This window comes from Rutidosis leptorrhynchoides, chromosome 3 (assembly GCF_046630445.1).
Source record: "Rutidosis leptorrhynchoides isolate AG116_Rl617_1_P2 chromosome 3, CSIRO_AGI_Rlap_v1, whole genome shotgun sequence".
Taxonomy (NCBI): Eukaryota; Viridiplantae; Streptophyta; class Magnoliopsida; order Asterales; family Asteraceae; genus Rutidosis; species Rutidosis leptorrhynchoides.
In genome coordinates this window covers 34,112,050-34,135,237 of record NC_092335.1, presented here as the reverse complement: position 1 = coordinate 34,135,237, position 23,188 = coordinate 34,112,050, and the positions used below count along the sequence as shown (strand labels likewise).

Here is a 23,188-nt window from a genome sequence, read left to right as displayed (position 1 = left end):
TTTCGAGCTGACAACATGCTTTGCAAGTTGTCCGGAGTTGTGTATATTTCGCGGCATGAATGCTCGTAGATACATTATGAGTGATATAGTTCTAGTAATAGTACATTAATTGATGCTTAAAACAAATAGAAATGATATAATTTTCATTATAGTGGGGGAAAAAACTTCTACATACTCAACGACTCTTGGATATGTATTTTCTGTTTAGAAAAGCAAGAAATTTTACCAAATATCAAGATATATAATTTCATCTGCGCACTGGCGGAACTAGAATTGTTTTCATCGGGGCAAAAAAAATTAAAACCCTACTAAATTTTTGAAAAGATGGATATTTTTGGTCAAAAAATTGAGTTGTTTAGGCAAATTATGGAGTTTTTGAGTAAAATTTGACGGTTTTTGAGTAAAATTTGACGGTTTTTGAGCAAAATTTGACGGTTTTGGAGCAAAATATGTAGATTTTAGGGGGAAAATCCACTGGGGGCGGGCGCCCCACCCTGGCCCAAGTAGTTTCGCCCATACATCTGTGTGGCTTGGCCCAGTAGACAGTCGAGAGGCCCAACTGACATAACAAATAATATTATAAAAATGGGATATATGTGCAGGCATGTAAACATGTGCAGGCGTCTCTATTGTCCTTAGATGTACGAGCCGAAGTACGAACTCAACCAATACTGATACGTTAATTTGTTGACGAGACGTAAAACCGAGGTTGATTAGTCATTGATGTCACATAATCGAAGCTTAATTTCTTTAATCTTTTTGATATCCAGTTAAACGTTTGAAGTTGATTTTTGAAGAAGATCATGTTAGGGGATCACTACTTGTTACGAAAAACTTTTGCGTTTCTAGATTTCCAAATAATGTAAACACATGTCCACTTTGTAGCTTGTCATATGATTTTTCTTATTGCTGTTTGCCATATGGTTTTCCCGACTAAATGATGAGGTCTACAATACCTACAGCTTAAAAACTTTCAGACATTGCTAAATAAATTAAATTAACTTAAAGAGGTTTTTAACATAAATTTGACTTTTTTTTATTTGATGCAAGTACAAAATTTATTTTTTATGTGAGTTATGATGAAGTTTTTAGATTGAAAGATGAACCTTTTTATGGTCTGATAGCTTCACGGTGGTGATCATTTAATGATTATACTGTAGTAAATAGCAAATGTGTAATGGTAGTATATACATATATAGATTTCATAACATAATTTATATACTTTACTGTATTTCCTAGTGCTTTTAGTTTTAGTCATGCAAGTTCAAAAAAAAAAAAAAAAGCAACGTTAAAAGTTAATCGATTTTTTTACAAGCTAACCCAAGCTTTTAGGAAACATAATAATATGACAAACCAAGTAACCAACATATGACTGTAAATTATGAAGTTCTATAAATTAAGTTTTGATTTTTGGTAAATAAATGTCAAAATAGATTTTATAACATAATTTATATACTTTGCTGTATTTCCTAGTGCTTTTAGTTTTAGTCATGCAAGTTCAAAAAAATAAAAAGCAACGTTAAAAGTTAATCGATTTTTTTACAAGCTAACCCAAGCTTTTAGGAAACATAATAATATGACAAACCAACATATGACTGTAAATTATGAAGTTCTATAAATTAAGTTTTGATTTTTTGTAAATAAGTGTCAAACAATATGCTGATTTCATTATCGATAATCGGGTTGAAGAGGCCACCCGTTGTCGGAGCATGTGGGGGGACCAAACAAGCCTTTTTGTAAAAAGGTGGGTCTTGTAATTTGTAAATGGCACCTTTGTAAATTAAGGACATTGGGTCTTACCATTTTATTTTAGCCCGTAATTCATTAACTTGATTAGTTTATAGGATTTTTATAGTTTCTATTAGAATTCTATAGTGATGATGTCATTATTAGACTAATTTATTTGTTAAAAAAAATGAAAATAAAAATAAAATCTAAGCTCTTAAGTTGATATCACTGATCTAGCTAAATAAATTAAATCTACATATTTAGTTATTTCAAGCTTTTAGGGAAAAAAAATTCGCTCTCATTAATTATTAATTATTACGAGTAATTGTTCACACATGCATTAAGCTAAATGAAAATATAGATCAATAATTAGAAATTTATTGAATTAAGAAGGTGTGTGTATGAGCTAAATTAGTATTTTAATTCGATGATTAAATGTATGACCGACGATATTGTGTGTAAATTTTTATACATTGGGCATGGGGATTATTGATTTGTTGACTTGTGAAGTTGACTTACCTCAATGATCATATTTACAATATTTGAAGCCTTATGTACAACCATATAATAAAACACGACCATATATACAAACTTTAAAAAACACGACCATATATACAAACTTTAAAATAAGTTATACAATCTTTTACAAAACACTCCATAAACACATTTACAAACTCTGAAGCATATTGTGCAACCTTCATATAATAATTGTATTTTAATTTTTGATAAAATTCAAGAGGCATTTGATATTACTAATAATTATTATTAAAAATAAAAATACTCAATTATGAGCCAACTTTATTATTATTATTATTATTATTATTATTATTATTATTATTATTATTATTATTATTATTATTATTATTTATAATTGTAATTATAATTATAATTATAATTATTATTATATTATTATTATTCAAATTCAAATATGAATGATTAATTACGTTATATATGTATGCAAAATAACGTCTTAATAAAAGGTTGTAATGTAGACTTTTATGATAAGAAAAATAGCAATTGTAATAAAAATTTGAAGATGATAGTGAGAGAATAAATGTAGTTCATTTATTCCGATCAAGTTAAATACATCAATGTGTTTGTAAAACTACGATAAGTTTCTTAGACGGAATTCATCGGGTCATTAAACTAAATGAATTTAGCGTTTAAATTCACTTAATACCTAAAATATATCATTAAACTATTTCGTTTAAACAAACTCGTGATTCCACGGGTCATTTTACTAGTATTAAATTAAATGATTAAAAAATTATACAGAATCAATTTTTACCCTTTCGCAATTAAATATGATTAATAATATTGTGTTGTACAATATAAAAGATTTAATCAATTTTTATCCGTTTGCAATTAAATATGATTAATAATATTGTCTTGTACAATATAAAGGATTTTTCTAAACATTGTCCTTAGGACTATGATTAAAAATTAAATTAAGACATAAATAACTTGCACATTGATGTAGTTATGAGTAGTGAGTGGTTGATTATTATGAAAGTACAAATAATATGTGCATGTCTAAGTTTTTTAAAGATACCGTTAGAGAGAAAAATCCATTAATAAAATATGTTTCATCATTGAATTAAAAGTCTCTGTCTTGGTGTTCAAAGTGGTGTAGATTTTGAAAGTGTGTTGAGTTTTCGTACACAAACAATTGTAAAACAAAGTCGAATTTGTAACATCATAATTTACATAATCTGTTTGTGGGTCAAGTTGACCTCACCCACTCCAGCCCATAAGATAAATAAGTTTGGGTCAACTTTAGCCCATAGTCATGATCAATGCTTCAACGACTTGAGTCAATTCAGTTACTGCTGAGAGACAAACAAAAATGGAGGTTTACAAAGCCAGATCTCATTTAACCCTAAATTTTGCACTGCTCGCTTCGTTATCCTTATGTTTCCTATCGTCTTCTTCACTCGCTTGGCCGGAACTTCAGATTGTCACTGCCGAACGCAGAGTAAGATTCCGTTAATTAATCATCATTTCTGTTATTAGTTCGCTAATTCGATTTTACATGTTACGATTTTGATTCAAATATGATTAATTGAACTGATCAGTGCTGGATTTTCGAAAATAACTAATTCAATTTTGAACTGATTGATACAATATTTCGTTTATGATTTGCGATATGTTTGTGTAGTTATTGTAATGAACTAATGATAATATGAATATGGTATATATCATATGGATGTGGTAGCTCGTTTTAATAGTTCTGATTGCTGTTGCAGATTGATTTGGCTTCACACATTATTAGGGTTGTATTGACTTAGAAGGTACTCTTCTATATAGCTACAACTTATTCCCTCAATACATATATGTTATATCTATCTATACATTGAGCCTTATTGTGTCTCTGCAGATATCAACTGCTTATTTTTAATCATTTTTTTAATTAAATGTTGGACTTTTCAGGTACAAAATGATGGTGCATCACCTGCTTCAGATGTTTTTCTTGCCTTTCCGCCGCAACAAGTGAAGCATCTGTCACTAATTCAAGCTGCTGAAGTTGCTGGAAAAAAGAGGAAGAAATCTGTACATCAACTTGATGTGAAGTCAAGCGACCAAGTTAACGGGCCAAATGGAGCCAAACTCTACTCCATTTCGTTGAGGAATCCGTTGAGCACTGGTGGATCTGTCTCACTCGAAGTTTCATATGTATTGACCCAATTACTTGAACCTTTCCCTGTAGAGATAAGTCAATCAGAACCACAATTGGTTTTATACCGTGACAGTGCCTCAATATTATCACCGTATGTAATCAAACAACAGACAACGGTTATTAGGATTCCAACTACAAAAGTGGAATCATTTACAAGAGTCGAACCGTCTACCCATATGCGTTCTGAGCTGAAATATGGCCCTTATGAGGACAAGCCTTCGTATTCGTATACTCCTATAGTTGTTCATTTTCAGAATAACAATCCATTTGCTGTGGTTGAGGAACTTGTGCGAGAAATTGAAATTTCTCACTGGGGCAACCTCCAATTTACAGAGCATTACACGTTGGTGCATAACGGTGCTAAACATAAAGGCGGGTTCTCAAGGTCAGGTCACTATTAAGTACACATGATATATGAGGCCATACTTGTGTAACATATTGCTCATTCATTGTACAAATTTTTGTGCCGTCGTTGAGTGTTTTTAATATTTACCTCCACCCTGATTTATTATGTATTGTTACCTTTTTTACTTCTAGCAGCTTTTGACCTTTTCCACTCTAAATTTTGCAGGGTTGAATATCAATCTAGGCCATCTATTAGTGGTGTCTCTTCATTCAAGCATCTTGTGGCAAAATTACCCCCAAGGGTTCACTCTGTTTACTACCGTGATAACATAGGCAATATTTCGACATCACATTTACGTACAAGTTACAGTAAGGTAGGTTTTATATGCTCTTAGTCTTACCAATTACATGGTAATTTTTTTGGTTTCATTTCACTTTATCTTTCTATTGTTGCATTCTTTCACACCATCTTCCTTAATTCTTTGTTCTCTATTTTCTAATATTCATCTTCAATTCTTCTCGCATCAAATTTACAGAACCCATTACCGCTCTTTTGCGTGCCACTTAGGATCATAATCTCACCTTTTCGAGATCTAAAACGGTGAATCTAATTATAAAAGAAGTGAAACAAAAACATGAACATATCAATATAGTTCATATGTATATGACAAGTTTTGTGCATGCAGTCTGAACTGGAAATTGAGCCACGTTACCCTTTGTTGGGAGGTTGGAAAGCTACTTTTGTCATCGGATATGGGCTTCCGCTGCAAGACGTCCTTTTTGAGTCAAGTGATGGTAAGCGATACCTGAACTTCAGTTTTGGATGTCCTATTGCTGAAACGGTGGTAAACAAGATAACAAATAAGGTGCACGATCATGAAAAATATGCATTTTAATAATTTTTTGGATGCTTGCTCTTGTTCTTCACTGTTTTATAAAATATTAGAATGCAATTTCAGGTTGTGTTGCCTGAGGGATCAAAGAACCCTCATGTCGTTGTTCCTTTCTCAGTGGAACGCAGCGCAGAGGTAACATTCATAGTTTTATCTGTACCACATATATAAGTTCACGCGACAAGATTATGCTGATGAATTAGTTGTGTGGTAAATATATATTGTTTGATGCTATTGCAATATGTAAACCGAAGCTTCGTTTTTAACCTCTGCAGACCAAGTATACGTACCTTGATATAGTTGGAAGACCGGTGGTAGTGTTGGAAAAGGAAAATGTAGTTCCCGAACACAACTCTCTTTTCCAGGTGATTACAAAATGCTTAAATATGTTATTGTTGTTTGTTCATTAAAATTCTCTTTATATATATGCCAGAAAAATAAATAAATATAATAACACTTGTTGGGGTTAGCTTTCCTGCTTTCCGATTTATCTATATTTAGTGAACTTTTGCTGGATGATGCGAAATTATGATCCTTGTTCCAAATAGTCCATAAACTGGAGTATATTCTAAAACATGGTGACTGTTATGTATTTCTCCATGTCCATTAACCATCTTTATGGTTTTGCAGGTTTACTACGATTTCCACCCAATGTTCATGCTTGCAGAGCCGTTGATGTTGACATCTGTATTCTTCTTTTTGTTCGTTGCTGCATTGGCTTACCTTCACATGGATATCTCCATAAGAAAGTGAAGACCCAGGCAGCAGGTATGTTGCATGACGATTAGTAACAGATAGACCACTTCATGAAGCCAATTTTAATTTAAGAATGGTAGGATATATTTGGATTATATGTGAAAATTGACCCATTTTGCATTATACTTGAGGGAACCATCAGTGTGAAATGCGAACTCAAAATAGCTACAAAGGATTGAAATGTTTCCTAGATTTTTCTGAAACATGAAGAATGACACCTTTTTGTAGTCTGATCGAAGAATTAAAGATTCTACTTGTTTAAATCGTAAAGTGATAGTAGCCATTTATATGATGTTCTTTTTCTTGTGTATTGCTATAAAAAAGGTAAACAAACACAATGTATCGTGCTAAAAGATTATATATGCGACTTATAAAATTTTTGTTCAATCATCACACCACCTCTATCATACATATGACATAACATAATGTGAGTTTGCATGGCCAATGCTAAGCCGACTTTGTCTTGCTTGCAGCTTACCGCAAGTTAACTTGTATGAAATTCGCCAGCCGAAGGCCGAAGCTACTGGTAGTTCCATGGGGACGGACTCCGAACACATGAAATCTGCTTAAAAAAGCTTTCAGACACATGAAATGTATGTTCAGACGACTATACGGCTTAAAAAAAACATTTGTATACATACTCATTGAAATTACTATTAGTGCTACTTACAGTATATGTTAATTATATCAAACATCATCATTATTTGATGTTGATGTATTTTTCTTATCGTCGTCGGGCAAATAAATTAGGAATGTTTATTATATATGTTGTACACCTAGATGTTTGTAAACGCGTGAAACTCGTCATTCGCAGGGACATGTGGATGAAAGCACGCCTGTACGGATGAGTCAATATCCGTACGGACCAAAGACTTATTTAGGCATAATGTTTAATCCATAAATTGACTTATCCATACGAACCAAAAGACATCTATATAAATAATGTAAACCAGTAGCCTATAAATACGGGTCTTTTTGTTCATTTAGGGTTGAGTCTTAGTGTTTGTCAACCCTATTCTGGTTTTGCTTTGAGCAATTTCAAGTGCTAATGGGAGATTATGCTCAATCTTTTGTGGACAAACTGTTTTTGTTTAAATGGATATGTAAAACGACATTTATTCAATGATATCGGTTTATACTTGATTCACTGTGTTTTCTCTTTCGTCTTTTGATCTTGCTCGTTTGTTGTATAAATATCCGTATAACAAATTCACATTTCGTATTTCAAGTTATTATTATATATTATATAGTTTCGAATATTCATTTATCATTGTGGGTCAAGTTGTGAAGCCCAGCTAGTCCAGCCCATTTGATTAACAAGTAGTGAAAAAGTGGTAGGTTTCATTTAGTTGATCAATTTAGTAAGTCAATTTAGTCCAGCCCATATGATTAACAAGCCCAAAAAGGTTCATTTAGTGGGTCAATTTTTCGCCCATAGTTTGTAACACTCCATTTTTTTTTTTTTGGCAAAAAACAATGAAACTATATAGATATCAAAGCAAGCCATCAAAAAGATGGCTTTGCACATTACAATAAAAGCCCTCTATGTATCACTTATACATTGGAATAGAGGCTTTGAAAAACTTAAACATTGAAAAAGCTAAAATAAATTCAAGTAATACAATGACTTAGAATAGGTAGAACCGAATATGAACTAATGCTTCAAGCAGTGAACTTAGGCGTGTAAATAGATTAGTATCCATGTGTTTGAATCCCAAATATAACATTGAAGAGGAAAGCATGATTTAGTGTTTGTTGCCCATTCAATTTACTTAACTTTGACTTTCTTAACGATCGAAGCCCAACAAGTTGTTAAAAAGAGCATTGATCCGTGCTAACCAAATATGCCGAATATTAGCTGGCCCGATTAAACACCACATTTTCTCGGCTTTGATATCCAATTTTCCATATCCGAATACACTCTTTGAACCCTCTAAATTCATCTTAAACAAATAAATCTCCATGTCTACGTATATTAACAAGCCGTCGATTCTTGATGAAAGAGAACGAATACGACACAGGTTGCCCACCCATTAACATTAAACGAGTAGTCGTTCGTCTGGTAAACAAGAAGAATGAAATCGCCCATCACGCACAGCGGATCATTCCAGTACACAAATACGTAACTTGATTCCAAAGATAGCATTTAATTTTTTTTTTTTTTTTTTTTTTTTTTTTTTATCAATTTAAAGGAGTTGACAAATTGAAAATAACCCTCCGGACCTGCCCACTGCACCCACTTGAACACCACTAAACCGATGAATTTACCATATTACATTCAAACCGTTCGACCTCAGTCCTTATAACTGAGGCCTCTCGTGTTCCAAGACGTCAATCTCAATGATTCTTTTTGTTTGGTGGAGTAGGAGGCTCACCGTATTGATAGAAATCAGATATAATTGACTGCCAGATTCGTTCTTGAATCGTGTAATCACTGTCTCTATAAAGTATTTCGACCCTACGATTGCCTTGGTTGCACGAAATCTTTACAGCGATAAGATAAGAACGCAATCAGTGTTTTGGCAATGAAATCACTGATCAAATTGTTAGAGAATATGTATGTGTTTTCTGTTTGTTGTTGAATGCAGAGTTGATGGAGAAAAACGTCCACCAAACTGTTATATGAAAACAGTTAAAACCGAAAGGGTGTATCCCTTCATATTTGGCGGGAAAATCGGTTATACAGAAAAGGTATAACTGTTGGAATGCACCTTTTCATTGATAACGAATGGTGCAATTTCGGTTGAGGTTGGAAAGCAAGTTATCCTTGAAATTGCTCACGTTATCCTTTGTTGGGAGGTTGGAAAGCAAGTTTTGTAATCGGATACGAGCTGCCGCTGCAAGACGTTCTTTTTGAGGCAAATGATGGTAAGAGATACCTGAACTTCAGTTTTGGATGTCCTATTGCTGAAACGGTGGTAAACAAGATAAAAAACAAGGTGCATAATCATGAAAAATATGTATTTTAATAAATTTTTGGATGTTTATCCCTTGTTCTTCACCGTTTTATTTAATATTAGAACGCATTTTCAGGTTGTGTTGCCTGAGTGATCAAAGAACCCCCATGTTGTGGTTCCTTTCTTAGTGGAACGCAGCGCAGAGGTAAAATGTAACTTTCATTGTTTTATTTGTACCACATTAAATTTCACGTGACAACATTATTGTGATGGAAAACTGTGTGTACTTTTATAATCAGATTAACGCAGGGATAGTTAAAATAATAATCTTTTATTATTTTATGAACAAAATTTTACAAGATTAAATATTCACTTATTTAATGAAACATGCACACGATTAATCTTTCCCAAATGATCCAGTTACACCACTAATAATTGTCAAAATATGTAATTCACAAAGTGAGTTAACGATATACATTTCTTGAAGAAACTGATGAACGGAGAGAAACCTACGATCAAAAATATGACCGTCTCTTAGGATAGTCCACACTACACTGCAAACAACCGTCAATGGATGCTAGTGCAAAAACAAGTAACTTATTAATATAATCCAATTATATTAATAAATCAATAATAATTAATCCTCCGTATATGGTTTCAATATGAACCAAAAATTAACCATGAGCTAGTTTGGTTTTTGTGATACAATAACAACAGAAAAAGATTTTGGATTTTCTTGTTTTCGTACTCTAAACAAGAATGTGTGTGTGTTTTTTTTTTCATTATCTCTTCCTTTATAGAAATATTCCATATCCATATATGTAATATATGAAATCTAATAAGTTAAACGACTTTTGTAAAACAAGTCCAAAATTCGGTAGAATAAAATATTGCAAAATATTGCAAATATCTGATTCCCTTTTATATTATATATCTTGTACGTAATATCGTTTTAAAAAGTCGTATTTCTCAAATACTTTAGGAGTATGTTATGTAACTTATAATTAATAATTTCTATCATGTCGATTTCATGTGAATAGTAAATTAATTAATTTCGTTTCATTTACTATTCATATGAATAGTAAATGAATTAATTTCGATTTACTATTTTGTTACTTGAGTAATATATATACATCATATATATATTTTATTTGACGTCTCGGTGTATATGTGTGTGACCCCGAAGGCTCAAATGAAGTTGGCCATATAGTTATATGTTGTTCATTGCACATTAATCCTACATATTGCTCATGTTATTTTCTGCTCATTTTAACTGCTGTTATTATATTGATGAGTTAGCTTTGTAGTTGTAGTAAATATATATTACATGATCCTAATGCAATACTGTAAACTGAAGTTTTTTTTTGTAACCTCTGCAGACCAAGTATACGTACCTTGATATAGTTGGAAGACCAGCGGTAGTGTTGGAAAAGGAAAATGTAGTTCCCGAACACAACTCTCTTTTCCAGGTGATTACAAAATGCTTATATATTACTCCGTATTAAGTTTTTCTTCTTTCATATCTACATTTTCATTTTTTATGTTGTTCAACAATTTTTGAGACTAGCTATTCTGCTTTTTTATTTATGTATATCTAGTGAACCTTGTCCGGATGATATAAAATCCATTTTATGGAGTATACAATAAAACATGGTGACTCTGATGTATTTCTCCATGTCCATTAACCATCTTTACGGTTTTGCAGGTTTATTATGATTTCCACCCAATGTTCATGCTTGCAGAGCCATTAATGTGACATCTGTATTCTTCTTTTTGTTCGTTGCTGCATTGGCTTACCTTCACATGGATATCTCCATAAGAAAGTAAAGACTCATGCTGCAGGTATATTGCATGCAGATTAGTAACCGTTAGACCGCATCATGAAGCCAGTTTTAATTTAAGAATGGTAGGATAACTTTAGATTATATGTAAATAAATTTGACCAAATACTTCCGCCATATACTTGAGGGAAACATCAGTCTGAAATGAAAACTCAAATTAGTTACGAAGGATTGAAATTTTCCCTAACTAATGATTAGAATTGCAGTTTTTGCCTGTTTCACTCGTCAAGTGTTGTTGAAGGCTTGAAGCTGCCGTAAACACATTCTAGCTAGATTATGTTTTGTCTTGTTATATGAACTCACCATAATGGGATAGATATGTATGTAGAAATTAATAACGGACTAGTATTTCTTCTGTATTGCAAGCAAACAAGGTAAACAAACACAATGGTTCATGCTAAAAGATTTATGTTCGACTTGTGAAACATATCTTCGCAACAAGGTTTTGAGATCAATCTACGAGATTTAACAACCGAAGCTACTAATAGTTCCAATTGGACGGAATCTAAACACGTGAAATCTGCTTTGCAAAAGCGTCCACGCACATGAAATGTTTGTTCAGATATAGCAAAGTCACCCCTAAAGTTTATAATGCATATTGCAAGGTCAACCCCTAATGTTTATACGAGTATACTGTACATATTAGACCATTTTTAACGCGGCGTCAGAGGGGTCCCGTCAGGCTCGCTGACGCCCTATGACGCCCATAACGCGGCGTCAGGCGAAATGCCCATGAGGCGTCAGTCCGATTTTTCACGGAAAAAAGGGCGTTTGGCGACGTGGTAGTTTTTGATTGGGCGAATTTTGTAGCCGTTGGGTAACGGATATTTTTGATTTTTTGTTCTTTTTTTTTTTTTTTGTTTTTTTGTTTTTTTTGTTTTTTTAGATTTACTTATATTTAAATCTATATAAACCCATCAAACCCAATCATTTTTAACACATCAAACTCTTCATTTTCTCTCATTTTAACACTTTTATTCAAAAATTTTATATAACTAGATGACATCGTATTTACTTAATTCGGAATCCGATTATTTCTGAATATCTCGAGGTATTTTTGATTTCGATAGTCATAATATTCCAGATTATTTTACGTATTTTAGGGAACGTTTTGATTCTATCGGTAGGCCGACTTTTACAATATTGCAAAAAATGACTTCGGCTCTACACAAGTTGGCGTATGGAACCGAATAGAGGACGAGATCAAGACGTTATCATCCGAGAGATTAGAGATAGGATGGTGCACGACCAACTAACCGATGATCTTGTTGAGCATATTTGGAACCTTCCGCCCACATTTCGCACTACGAACTAGTTTATTTTACACTAATTTATGTAACGGTTAGATTGTGATGACCCGGAAATTTCTGATCAAATTTAAACTTAATCTTTGTATGATTAACATTTCCGACACGATAAGCAAAGTCTGTAATATTGATTCTCAAAATTTTTGAACTAATGTTATATATTCAGTTAACCTTTGACTATTGACCAACGATTCATGAACATCTATTTGAAAATAGATATATATATATAAATTGGAATATTAATTATTCATAAATAACTTGCAATGTGTATTTAAAAACTGATTTATGTATATTAAAAAGATATATACATATATATAATTTCAAGTTATTTAGTAAACGATAGTAACATTCGTTTATTGATTCGATTGATATTTAGATAAGTTAACTAAAGCGTTTAAGATGAACCAGTAAAACACTAATTTGCTACAGTATTTTCAAATTGCTACAGTACTCAAAATGCTATAGTGTTTTCGAAAATCACTATTTGCTACAGTGAAATTAACTTTGCTACAGTGAATTGCTACAGTAAACACTATTTCAAAATGAAAATGTATGTATTATATGTTAACAAATAGCGAGACGATGATTTATAGAAGTAAATGACCAAAACACTCAAATGTATAAGTTATACCTCGAGTGGTATAGTTTATGGATGATTTAAGACTATATTTTGACAAAGGTACGATTCACGAAACGTAAAGTACAAGTTTTCTCAGTATACGATAGGACGTTCGAAAAACCGGAACCGGGACATAAGTCAAGTGATGACGTACGACTTATCGGAATAAAAATTACAAGTCAACTATGCACGTGAATTTAATATAATATATAATTAATTATATAAATTATAAATTATAAATATAATATAAATAAATATGTCGACAAGAGTCATGACAAAATCATATGTGAGCTGGAAAAGCTTCTCATGCGATCGCATGGGAATTACACTGTCCAGCCATGCGATCGCATGGCAACCCTGGACAGGCCACATCTATAAAAGCCGATCATTTTTGGTTCTGAATTCATTTAAATTACTCCGTAAGTATTTATTTTATTTATATTATTATTATTATTATTATTATTATTATTATTATTATTATTATTATTATTATTAATCTTATTATTAATCTTATTATTATTATTATTATTATTATTATTATTATTATTATTTTTATTATTATTATTATTATTATTATTATTATTATTATTATTATTATTATTATTATTATTATTATTAGTGTTATTAGTAATATTATACATAAAATACTACGACGAGGTCTTGAGCGTGTCACTTTCAAAATGGTTTTCAAGCGGGATAGAGCTAAGGAAATTATGGGTTATTGTCAAGGAGGTTATGGGTAATGTTCGGGGGTATATTTGTGAATCAAACCTAGTGTTTATCATCTCCGTTACTTCTACGTACTATCCTACAATATTGAATCTCAATATTGATACGTAAGCACTCATATTTTATCTTTTATATATTAATTGTGTATCCATGTCTAGTGCTCGAGTATATATATTTATACATAATTGTATGCTAAATTTCGTCGTTAAATAGTTTAAAATAGATCACGAATTAAATACATATATTACTGGTAAAAGGTATATGATATACATGTTTTTGGAAAGCTGGTGAAAAATCAATAACTTTTCATTTAGATATCGAATAGTTTCGATGAACGGATTAAAAGATATGATCAACTGAATTATAATTGACGTTAATTGGAATTGCTTTTGAATCTGCAATTAATATTTAAACAACTTGGTTGTAAGATTGATAAATTGAATTTTTGAGTATTACCAACCGAGTAAATGAATCTTTATACTCCGTATAAGATACGTCTCGTTTTGTTGAACTATTGTCAAAATTGACTTTTTGAAACAACTTTGGATAACTTTTGTATGTCGATCTCGAGCATTAGGATTGTGATACACTATGACCTGACCTAACTTGATAGACATTTATTGACCAACATATGTTCTCTAGGTTGAGATATATGGTTATTTGGTAATCCGTGTTTCGGTCACATTTTGGTGAACGACTTTATATGCTGCTAAGGTGAGTTTCATTTGCTCCCTTTTTAATTGCTTTTGCAATCTATATTTTTGGGCTGAGAATACATGCACTTTATTTTAAACGCAATGGATACAAGTACATACTAAATTCTACACTGAGTTTGAACCGAAAATCCCTTAGCTTTGGTAACTAGTAACTGCCAGTTATAAGAACTGGTGGGCGCGAGTAGTAGTATATGGATCCATAGGGCTTGATATCCCCGTCCGAGCTAGAGCACTAGCCTTTTAACGGATGTATGCTATTTGAGAAGCGTATACGTTGGTTTGTGTGTATTATTAAGATGATTATACAAAGGGTACAAATTATATATACGTTAAAGTTTAGTTACCAGGGTGATCAATTTCGTAGAATATTTTGATAAACGTTTCTGGATGAAACAACTGAAATCTTGTGATCCACCTTTATATACAGATTATACGAAACATTAAAACTATGAACTCACCAACCTTTGTGTTGACACTTGTTAGCATGTTTATTCTCGGGTTCCCTAGAAGTCTTCCGCTGTTTGATTATATGTTACACAAGCTATGTGCATGGAGTCTTACATGGCATATTTTTTCAAGGAAACGTTGCATTCACCAAATCATCACCATGTATCTTATTTTGACTGCATTGTCAACGGAAGTACTATTGTAAACTATTATTTATGGTGATTGTCTATATGTAGAAATCATCAGATGTCGAAAACCTTTGATTTAAATATTCATTTATGGTGTACCTTTTCAAAAGAATGCAATGTTTACAAAACGTATCATATAGAGGTCAAATACCTCGCAATGAAATCGATGAATGACGTGTTCGTCCATATGGATTTGGAGCGATCGTCACATAGATTTTTAAGTATTGTTGAATTATATTAATTTATGTAATGGTTGAATTTTATGAAATATTATTTTGTGATGTTTTTTATATTTTATATGCATTTTATTTTATAAAATAACTTTGTATTCATATTTAATATAAAATAAAAAAGAAAAAATAAAACTGATAGGACCCACAGTTGGATGACACAGAAAAGGGGCTCCAGGGTTATTTTGTGTCAGAAACTGACATGTGCTACGTCACAGACAGATTGTACTTTTTGGCAAAAAAGTGTACAATCCGTCTGTGACGTCACATGCAGGGTTATTCACGATCTTAACAAACGTTAATAAACACTTTGATCTGTAATCATTAATTGGTGGGCCTAATATCGTTTGTGGGTTGAGGTAGAACTCAGAGTTTTTAATGGTTTGGCCCAATTTTGTTTGTTTCAGGGGGAACCCTTGGCCCCTCGGGTAGTTTGCCAGTTTGGCAGTTTTTCTTTGTTACTTTTTCAAAAATATCTAAGAGTATAATCAAAATGAACTATAAGAACTAAATTTAATAGAAATCAAAGACAAATTTATGAATTTTTAATATTTAAACCAGTTCATTTGCAATCCGTGCTTTGCATCTACGCAATGAGCTAGTTATTATGTCTGAAATACGCCATGCCAGCAAATGAAATAAATAATGACAATGCAAGCACAACCAAACTAGGCATAGGCATGTGTAGTAGAACTAAACAACAAAATTAAATGAAGTAAAATATAAAAATTTTAAAACCGTTTGATAATGAAGTAATTGGTCTATAAAACGTTCATGTTCTTAGATTTCACAGTTTGATTGCTCTTTATAAACGAGATCGAAAACTACAAACAATTTCAAAAATCTACATCGGCTATCAGGGGCTCAATATCAAAAAAAATTTACAATTTCCAATGCACAGTGTACAAATTACCGATTTAATCTCAATCTTGGGAAGTAACAAGTACCTAAGATTAGGATGGACGAAGTTAAATTAAAAAAAAAAAAAAAAAAAAAAAAAACCCTCATAGGATTGATGTGATTGTGATAGTGAGGAAATGTCTTTTATCTTTAAAGGTGTATGGATATGGCTAGGTTGGCTAGCATGGGCTGAAATTCATTAGACACATGGTCCACAGTTCTTGACATTTAGCAACATCAATAATTAGGTATGAATGAGCCATGGACCATGGTCCAGCCCATGGCTATGGCTGGATTAGGTGCACACCTCCATTTCATTTCCTTCATCTTTCATCACAAATAACCTACTTTTGTTAGCATCTCCACCATTTACTTTCCCCTCATCATATGTCTTTCATGAAATAATATCTTTTAACTTTTTAGCGCCAATTTATGATTTATGATTACGTTACGTGTGACAATATCTGCCTTTATTACATTACAATATCAAGAATGACTTCAGTGTCGGTCTTGAAGACAACAAGACAACAAAAAAAATATTTAAGTTACTTTCAAACTTGCTCTTTTAATGTGATAAAATAATATGGAGTACTAGTAAAATAGACATGCTATAGAAATCTCTCGTAGTAGCAAAAAAAATGCTCTCTTCATCTTCTACTGTTCCATCGCCTTCTCCAACGGTTACATCGCCGGCATCTTTCTACGGTATCTGCAACTAGTTTCATCTCTTGTTTTCTTTGTCTTATTTACAGTCATTATAATCGCTATATAAATCTTCAACATGTTTCACATCCCGACTTCACCTTTTACACCTATCTCCTCCAATCGCCGCCACAATAAATCCGGCACCACCACCGATCATATCCATTACAGACCCATAAACGAAGGTATCTGGGTTAAGGTAGAACATGGTAATCGTAAAAACCTATCTTCTTCCCATAACCAAACCGACTCTCATAACCCTAACCCTAAAATCACCAATCTCAACTCATCTTCTAATCTTATTTACAATCATTTCAAACAACGCGAATCAGCAAGAAATCTTGTTAAACAATTCGGTATTAAGAATCCTAACACACCACCCCTTAAACCGATCGACAAGAATCGAATCACTTCTTACTTGTTCTTCAATTTTCCTGATAAATGGACATCAGTGGATTTATGGGCAATTTTCAAAAGTTATGGGAATATACATGAGGTTTACATCCCTAAGAAAACTCTAAAAAATGGCAAAAGTTTCGGTTTCGTTCGATTCATCGATGTCCCCGAATATCATAAGGATTCTTTGGCTAGAAGACTCAATCTTTTTGTTGCTGGAGATTGTTTACTTAAGGTTTATAAAGCTTGGGATAAGAAACCAAGTGATATCTCTAACCCTACTCCTCAGCCTGCACCTAAACAAGACAACAATCGTGTTCCTAACGCTAGCATTTCCAAAACGATTGATAAAAGAAGTTTTATGGAGGCATTTTCGAACAAGGAACCATACGGCACCAACACCCCATCGATTAAGGTAAACCCGAATGAACCATTACTAGATTTACTTGGTCACGATGTTATTGGTAAGGTTAAGGATCTTGAATACCTCGAATATTTTCACGAGATTTGCCAAAGCGAAAACTTAGATGGTTTCACAATCAAATATCTCGGCGGCCACGACATTATGCTTGTTTACGATGATAAAAGACCGGCCCTTGATATGTTTAATAACCAAAGTCGCCCTTTATGGAATTGGCTCGATGATATCAATCCATGGGACCCTGAAGAATATTCGACTTCAGGTCGTCTAGCTTATGTTAACATCTTTGGGGTTCCGATTACATGTTGGTTAGAATCCACCTTTCGTGATATTGCAAACAATTGGGGTCAAGTTATCGACACAATCAACTGTTCTATCTCCAATGAAGATAACCAAGACCTATCTCATGGTTCGGTAATCATAAAAACCAACGACTTTAAACCTATCGATTCACATGCCATTATTTATCACGATGACTCTAAGCACACGTTGGTGTATGTCAAAGAAGTTCAAAATTTTTCAATGTTTAATTACCATGATACCACACCTTCTGATTATTCCTCGAGCGACGATTCGGATAACAATGAACCGATTTCGGACGAAGAATCTAACATGGATGATGAAGATTCGATTGAAGGTAACCCTCCTAACGTTCATCCGCAGCAAAACCTAGGAACGTTAAACACCGACAACAACTCTGATCAAAACTCTTCGACTCCTTACTCAGGTAATACCAAACGAATGGAAACGAATAGTCTCGACATTAATAACTGCCATGATTGTAGCAACAGCTTGAATCAATCTAATATTAATTGTCCCAACGGCTATGGTTTTAATGAGGTTATCCCTGAATCACCAAGTCCCGATCCCTCTCCTCTTCCCAAAGCACAATCTGATACGCCTTTAACTAATCCCAGTATCCCTTCTACCCAACCCATTTATTCAGATCCACCTACTGATCACATCCCATCAAGCCCAATACCTTCTCAGCCCATTAATCTTCATAACCGAAATACAAGCCCATCATTAAATTCCCCATCTTATTTTAGTCTCCAACACAAGGACAACCATGGCACATCTATGCCTGACTCGACTCCTAATGACCCCCCATCACCTAAACAGACTCGACCTATATCTCCTATGAACCTCATGCCTGACCCACCTCCACCCCATACCGCCACCACTTCTTCCGATCCATTCAACCTTAATGAGCTTCTCCACACCGGTAAGAACAAACCCAAAACAAAACAAAAGCTCTCCGATAAATTTAAACCGAAATTGATCCCTAAAGAAAAAGATCACCCTTTTAAGAGAAGCATCAAAGACGATATACTAAAATCCAAATCGACCCGCACCACTACCGAGATCCCCATCCCTAATTCGAAAAACCGGCCAAGATCTAACATGTTGTACATCAAACATCTTGCGAGAAGTGGCCAAAAACTACGTTTTTCACAACTCTCTAAACGTTGTAAATCATCGTCTTTAAATGAGGATAATGCATCGGGTCATACTCATGTTTCTGCTACTGCTCCTGGACGTGGTAATAACAAAAAAATATCGAGCTCCTCTAAAGACAAAAGCTTGGACACAAATGAATTTGTACATAATGTTGGTATCCAGTGGAATATCCGGTAACCTCTCTCCTTCTCTCTCGTTTTTTATCTTAATTTTATAATGTGTACGATATCTCTTAACATTCGGGGACTTGGGCAATTGGGTAAAATTACTTGGCTTAAACGTATTTGTAACAAAGAGAAACCTACTATACTTGGACTACAGGAAACTAAATGTGAACACACTCATGATAACATCATTGAATCATTCTGGGGAAACTCCGACTTCAAATTCGTCCAAAAAGATTCGGTTGGGGCATCAGGGGGAATCATCACTATTTGGGACTGTAATACATTCGTCTTCGATCACGCTATTGAAGGCGAATTTTTTCTTGCAATTTGCGGATCATGGGTGGGTTATGATTCTAAGATTGCATTCATAAATGTATACGGCCCACACTCCTCTTCCAAAAAACAAAGACTATGGTCTGAGTTATCTTCCCTTATAAACTCCCTCACAATTCCTTTCATCATATTCGGTGACTTTAATGAAGTTAGAAAAGCCTCAGAACACATGAATTGTGAATTTAATCAACAATGGGCCACTAATTTTAATAACTTCATTAATAACTTCGGACTAATTGACATCCCCCCTTGGCGGTAAAAAATTCACTAGAATCTGCATTAAAAGAATGAAATTCAGTAAACTAGACAGATTCCTCGTTTCAGATGACATCCCAAAAATATGGCCTAACATCTCCTCCAAAACTCTCGACCGTGATCTATCTGACCATTGCCCCATACTCCTTAGGAACACTTACTTCAATTCTGGTCCTAAACCAATTCGTGTCTTTAACACTTGGCTTGACCTCAAAGACGCTGATTCGATCATCACTCGGGCCTGGTCTATCCCTATGACTGGAAATCGTCCGGACTGTATCTTCCGTAACAAACTGAAAAACGTCAAATTAGAACTTAAAAAACATAGTGCTCAACTTGATAATCTTGATACTCAAATTCTAGATCACTTAAAAAATATTAACGAATGGGAAGCCTTAGCTGAAACTAGACCTCTATCCGAATCCGAGAAAAACAATTGGCTTGAAGATAAATTTTCACACCTAGATAAAGAAAAAAAGAAAGCTAACATGTTAAAACAAAAATCTAGAATTAAATGGGCTCTCGAAGGAGATGAAAATTCGAAATACTTCCACAATTTCATTAAAAACGTAATAGTAAAAATAATTTACATGGTTTATCTCTTAACGGTACTTGGATTGAAGATCCCAATGTCATAAAACATGAAACATATCTTTACTTCAAAAATCTATTTAAATCTAACAAACTTAACAATCACTGTCCTTTTGATAATGCACCCCACCTTGAATTCATTTCCACACAAGATAACCTCTTTCTTGAATCCGAATTCCTTGAAAAGGAAATTTGGGATGCTATCCACGACTGCGAAAGCTCGAAAGCACCTGGCCCTGATGGTTTTAACATGAAATTCTTCAAAAAATATTGGGAGCTCATAAAACACGATCTCATTAAAGCGCTAGATTGGTTCTGGTCCAACTCCGAAATTTCAAAAGGTTGTAATGCATCCTTCTTCACCCTCATCCCCAAAAAACCTAACCCTATTGGCTTGAACGAATATCGCCCTATATGTCTAATTGGAAGCTATTATAAAATCCTTACCAAAATCCTCTCTAACCGTCTTGCCAAAGTCATCCACAAGGTCATTGGGGCTGAACAATCAGCCTTCCTCAAAGGTCGCAACATCCTAGATAGTGTGCTAATCGCAAATGAAATCATAGACGAACTTAAACGAAAAAAACGTAAAGGTCTCATTTTCAAAGTCGACTTCGAAAAAGCTTTTGACTGTATCGAATGGGACTTCTTATTTAACACCATGCACTACATGGGGTTTGGCAATAAATGGATTAGCTTCATTCGTGCTTGTCTCTCTTCCTCATCTATCTCCGTTTTAATCAATGGCTCTCCCACTGACGAATTCTACCCCGAAAGAGGTATTCGCCAAGGTGACCCAATCTCGCCTTTTCTTTTCATCATCGTTGCCGGAGGCCTTAACATCCTCACAAAACGGGTCTTATCATGTGGTCATCTACGTGGAATCAATGTTGGCAATGACAATATCTCTGTCACTCATCTTCAGTACGCTGATGACACGATTTTTTTCGGAGAATGGAGTAAAAGAAATGCTAAACACATTTCCAAACTCCTCAAATGCTTCGAGAAAATCTCTCGTCTCAAAGTTAACTTCCAAAAAAGCAAACTATACGGTGTCGGTGTTTCTCCCCAAGAGATCGAAGATATGGCCAATTATATTAGCTGTTCTTCTGGCACCTTTCCCTTCACTTACCTTGGTCTTCCCATTGGTGTGCCTTCATCTCACCCTTCCTCCTGGCAACCAATTGTCGAAAAGTTCGACAAAAGACTTTCTGACTGGGTGGATAAATCGATCTCTTTCGGAGGTCGACTAACACTCATTAAATCTATCTTAAGCAGCATACCACTCTATTATTTCTCCCTCTTCCATGCTCCCTCCTCCATCCTTAGCCTCCTTGAATCTAAAAGACGCAAATTTTTTTGGGGTGGGTCATCAACTGAAAATAAAATAAATTGGATAAAATGGGACCAAATTCTATTACCCTATGACAAAGGTGGTTTAAATGTTGGTTCTCTTTTTAGTAAAAACATCTCATTACTTTGTAAATGGTGGTGGTGCTTTAAAAATGAGAAACACGCACTTTGGGTAAAAATTATTTCCAGTATCTACGGGGTGGGGGGGGGGGGTTGGAATCTAACGTTTCTTGCAGGAATATTTCAGATCGCACGGTTTGGAAAGAAATTATTAAAGCTGGAAAAATTGCAGACAGCACAGGTGCTTCATTCTCCTCATCCATCACAAAATGTCTCGGGAATGGCGCCTCCATCAATTTTTGGAATGACACATGGTTCGGTTCGGAACGATTTTGCACACTTTTTCGCAGATTATACATGCTTGAGACAAATAAAGATGCTTCAATTGCTGAAAGAATTATACATTGCAACGAATCCTCATTTGGTAATTGGTATTGGTCAAGGCCTCCTTCTGGTCGTGCTACAAACGACCTCATGGAATTAAACAACATTATATCTTCCGTAACTTTATCCGACAGACAAGACTCCTGGAAATACAATCTAGACCCCACAGGAATTTTCACCACCAAATCTTTGACACTTTTGATCAACTCTCTAAAGTTAGGGAGTAACGCTTTAATTTTATCGATTCCCCGTAACAAACTCCTTCCACAAAAAGTATATATATTCATCTGGCGAGCCATTCAAAAAAAGATCCCGGTACGATTCGAAATTGACAAAAGGGGCATTGATCTTGATTCCACTTTTTGCCCTTTATGTGAATTGGATATCGAAACCACCGAACATATCCTCATTTCTTGCCCCAAAACGGCACTCATATGGAAACTTGTTCTTGATTGGTGGGCCCAAGATGTCTCTCTAATCTCCAATCTTAACGACGCCATTATCAATAATCAACCGTTCGCTCTCAACAATTTCGGCTCTACACTATGACAAGCAACCAAATGGATATCTTGCTACATAATTTGGAAACATAGGAACCAGAAAGTTTTTTCCAAAAAAACGTGGTCCCCTGGTTCGATTCTTTCCGAAATACAAACCCAAAGTTATAGTTGGATTTCTAAAAGATCACGTAAAAAGAAATTAATCGAGTGGCATCAATGGCTCATAAATCCTTCCTTCTTTGTTGCAGATTTTCCCCAACGTGTCGGGATTGGCTAAACTTCTAATAACACT

The 23,188-nt window shown here is 34.0% G+C and overlaps 3 protein-coding genes across 3 annotated transcripts; all 3 read left to right on the top strand.

Moving 5' to 3' along the window:
• Positions 1–3,574: 3,574 nt before the first annotated feature.
• Positions 3,575–7,125, top strand: LOC139899851 (dolichyl-diphosphooligosaccharide--protein glycosyltransferase subunit 1B-like). The gene is made up of 9 exons (XM_071882680.1): positions 3,575–3,703; positions 4,001–4,019; positions 4,106–4,790; positions 4,977–5,124; positions 5,437–5,616; positions 5,710–5,778; positions 5,919–6,008; positions 6,274–6,411; positions 6,873–7,125. Exons 1-8 carry the CDS (start codon positions 3,575–3,577, stop codon positions 6,394–6,396), a joined length of 1,443 nt encoding a protein of 480 aa, XP_071738781.1. The 3' UTR covers positions 6,397–6,411; positions 6,873–7,125.
• A 12,344-nt stretch (positions 7,126–19,469) lies between these two features.
• On the top strand, positions 19,470–20,012 carry LOC139899850 (uncharacterized). Its single transcript, XM_071882679.1, has one exon. It carries the CDS (start codon positions 19,470–19,472, stop codon positions 20,010–20,012), a length of 543 nt encoding a protein of 180 aa, XP_071738780.1.
• A 28-nt stretch (positions 20,013–20,040) lies between these two features.
• LOC139899849 (uncharacterized) lies at positions 20,041–22,945 on the top strand. Its single transcript, XM_071882678.1, has 3 exons — positions 20,041–20,577; positions 20,787–21,843; positions 22,200–22,945. Exons 1-3 carry the CDS (start codon positions 20,041–20,043, stop codon positions 22,943–22,945), a joined length of 2,340 nt encoding a protein of 779 aa, XP_071738779.1.
• The last annotated feature ends 243 nt before the right edge of the window (positions 22,946–23,188 follow it).

Excerpts from the sequence above, each read along its gene's own strand:
- LOC139899849 (XM_071882678.1), top strand. The coding sequence starts at position 20,041 with ATGAAATTCAGTAAACTAGACAGATTCCTCGTTTCAGATGACATCCCA. Across the intron at positions 20,578-20,786 it reads TCCACAATTTCATTAAAAAC|GAAATTTGGGATGCTATCCA; the intron begins GTAATAGTAAAA and ends TTCCTTGAAAAG. Across the intron at positions 21,844-22,199 it reads TAAATCGATCTCTTTCGGAG|ATCGCACGGTTTGGAAAGAA; the intron begins GTCGACTAACAC and ends GGAATATTTCAG.
- LOC139899850 (XM_071882679.1), top strand. The coding sequence starts at position 19,470 with ATGTGTACGATATCTCTTAACATTCGGGGACTTGGGCAATTGGGTAAA.
- LOC139899851 (XM_071882680.1), top strand. The coding sequence starts at position 3,575 with ATGGAGGTTTACAAAGCCAGATCTCATTTAACCCTAAATTTTGCACTG. Across the intron at positions 5,617-5,709 it reads TAAACAAGATAACAAATAAG|GTTGTGTTGCCTGAGGGATC; the intron begins GTGCACGATCAT and ends ATGCAATTTCAG. Across the intron at positions 5,779-5,918 it reads CAGTGGAACGCAGCGCAGAG|ACCAAGTATACGTACCTTGA; the intron begins GTAACATTCATA and ends TAACCTCTGCAG.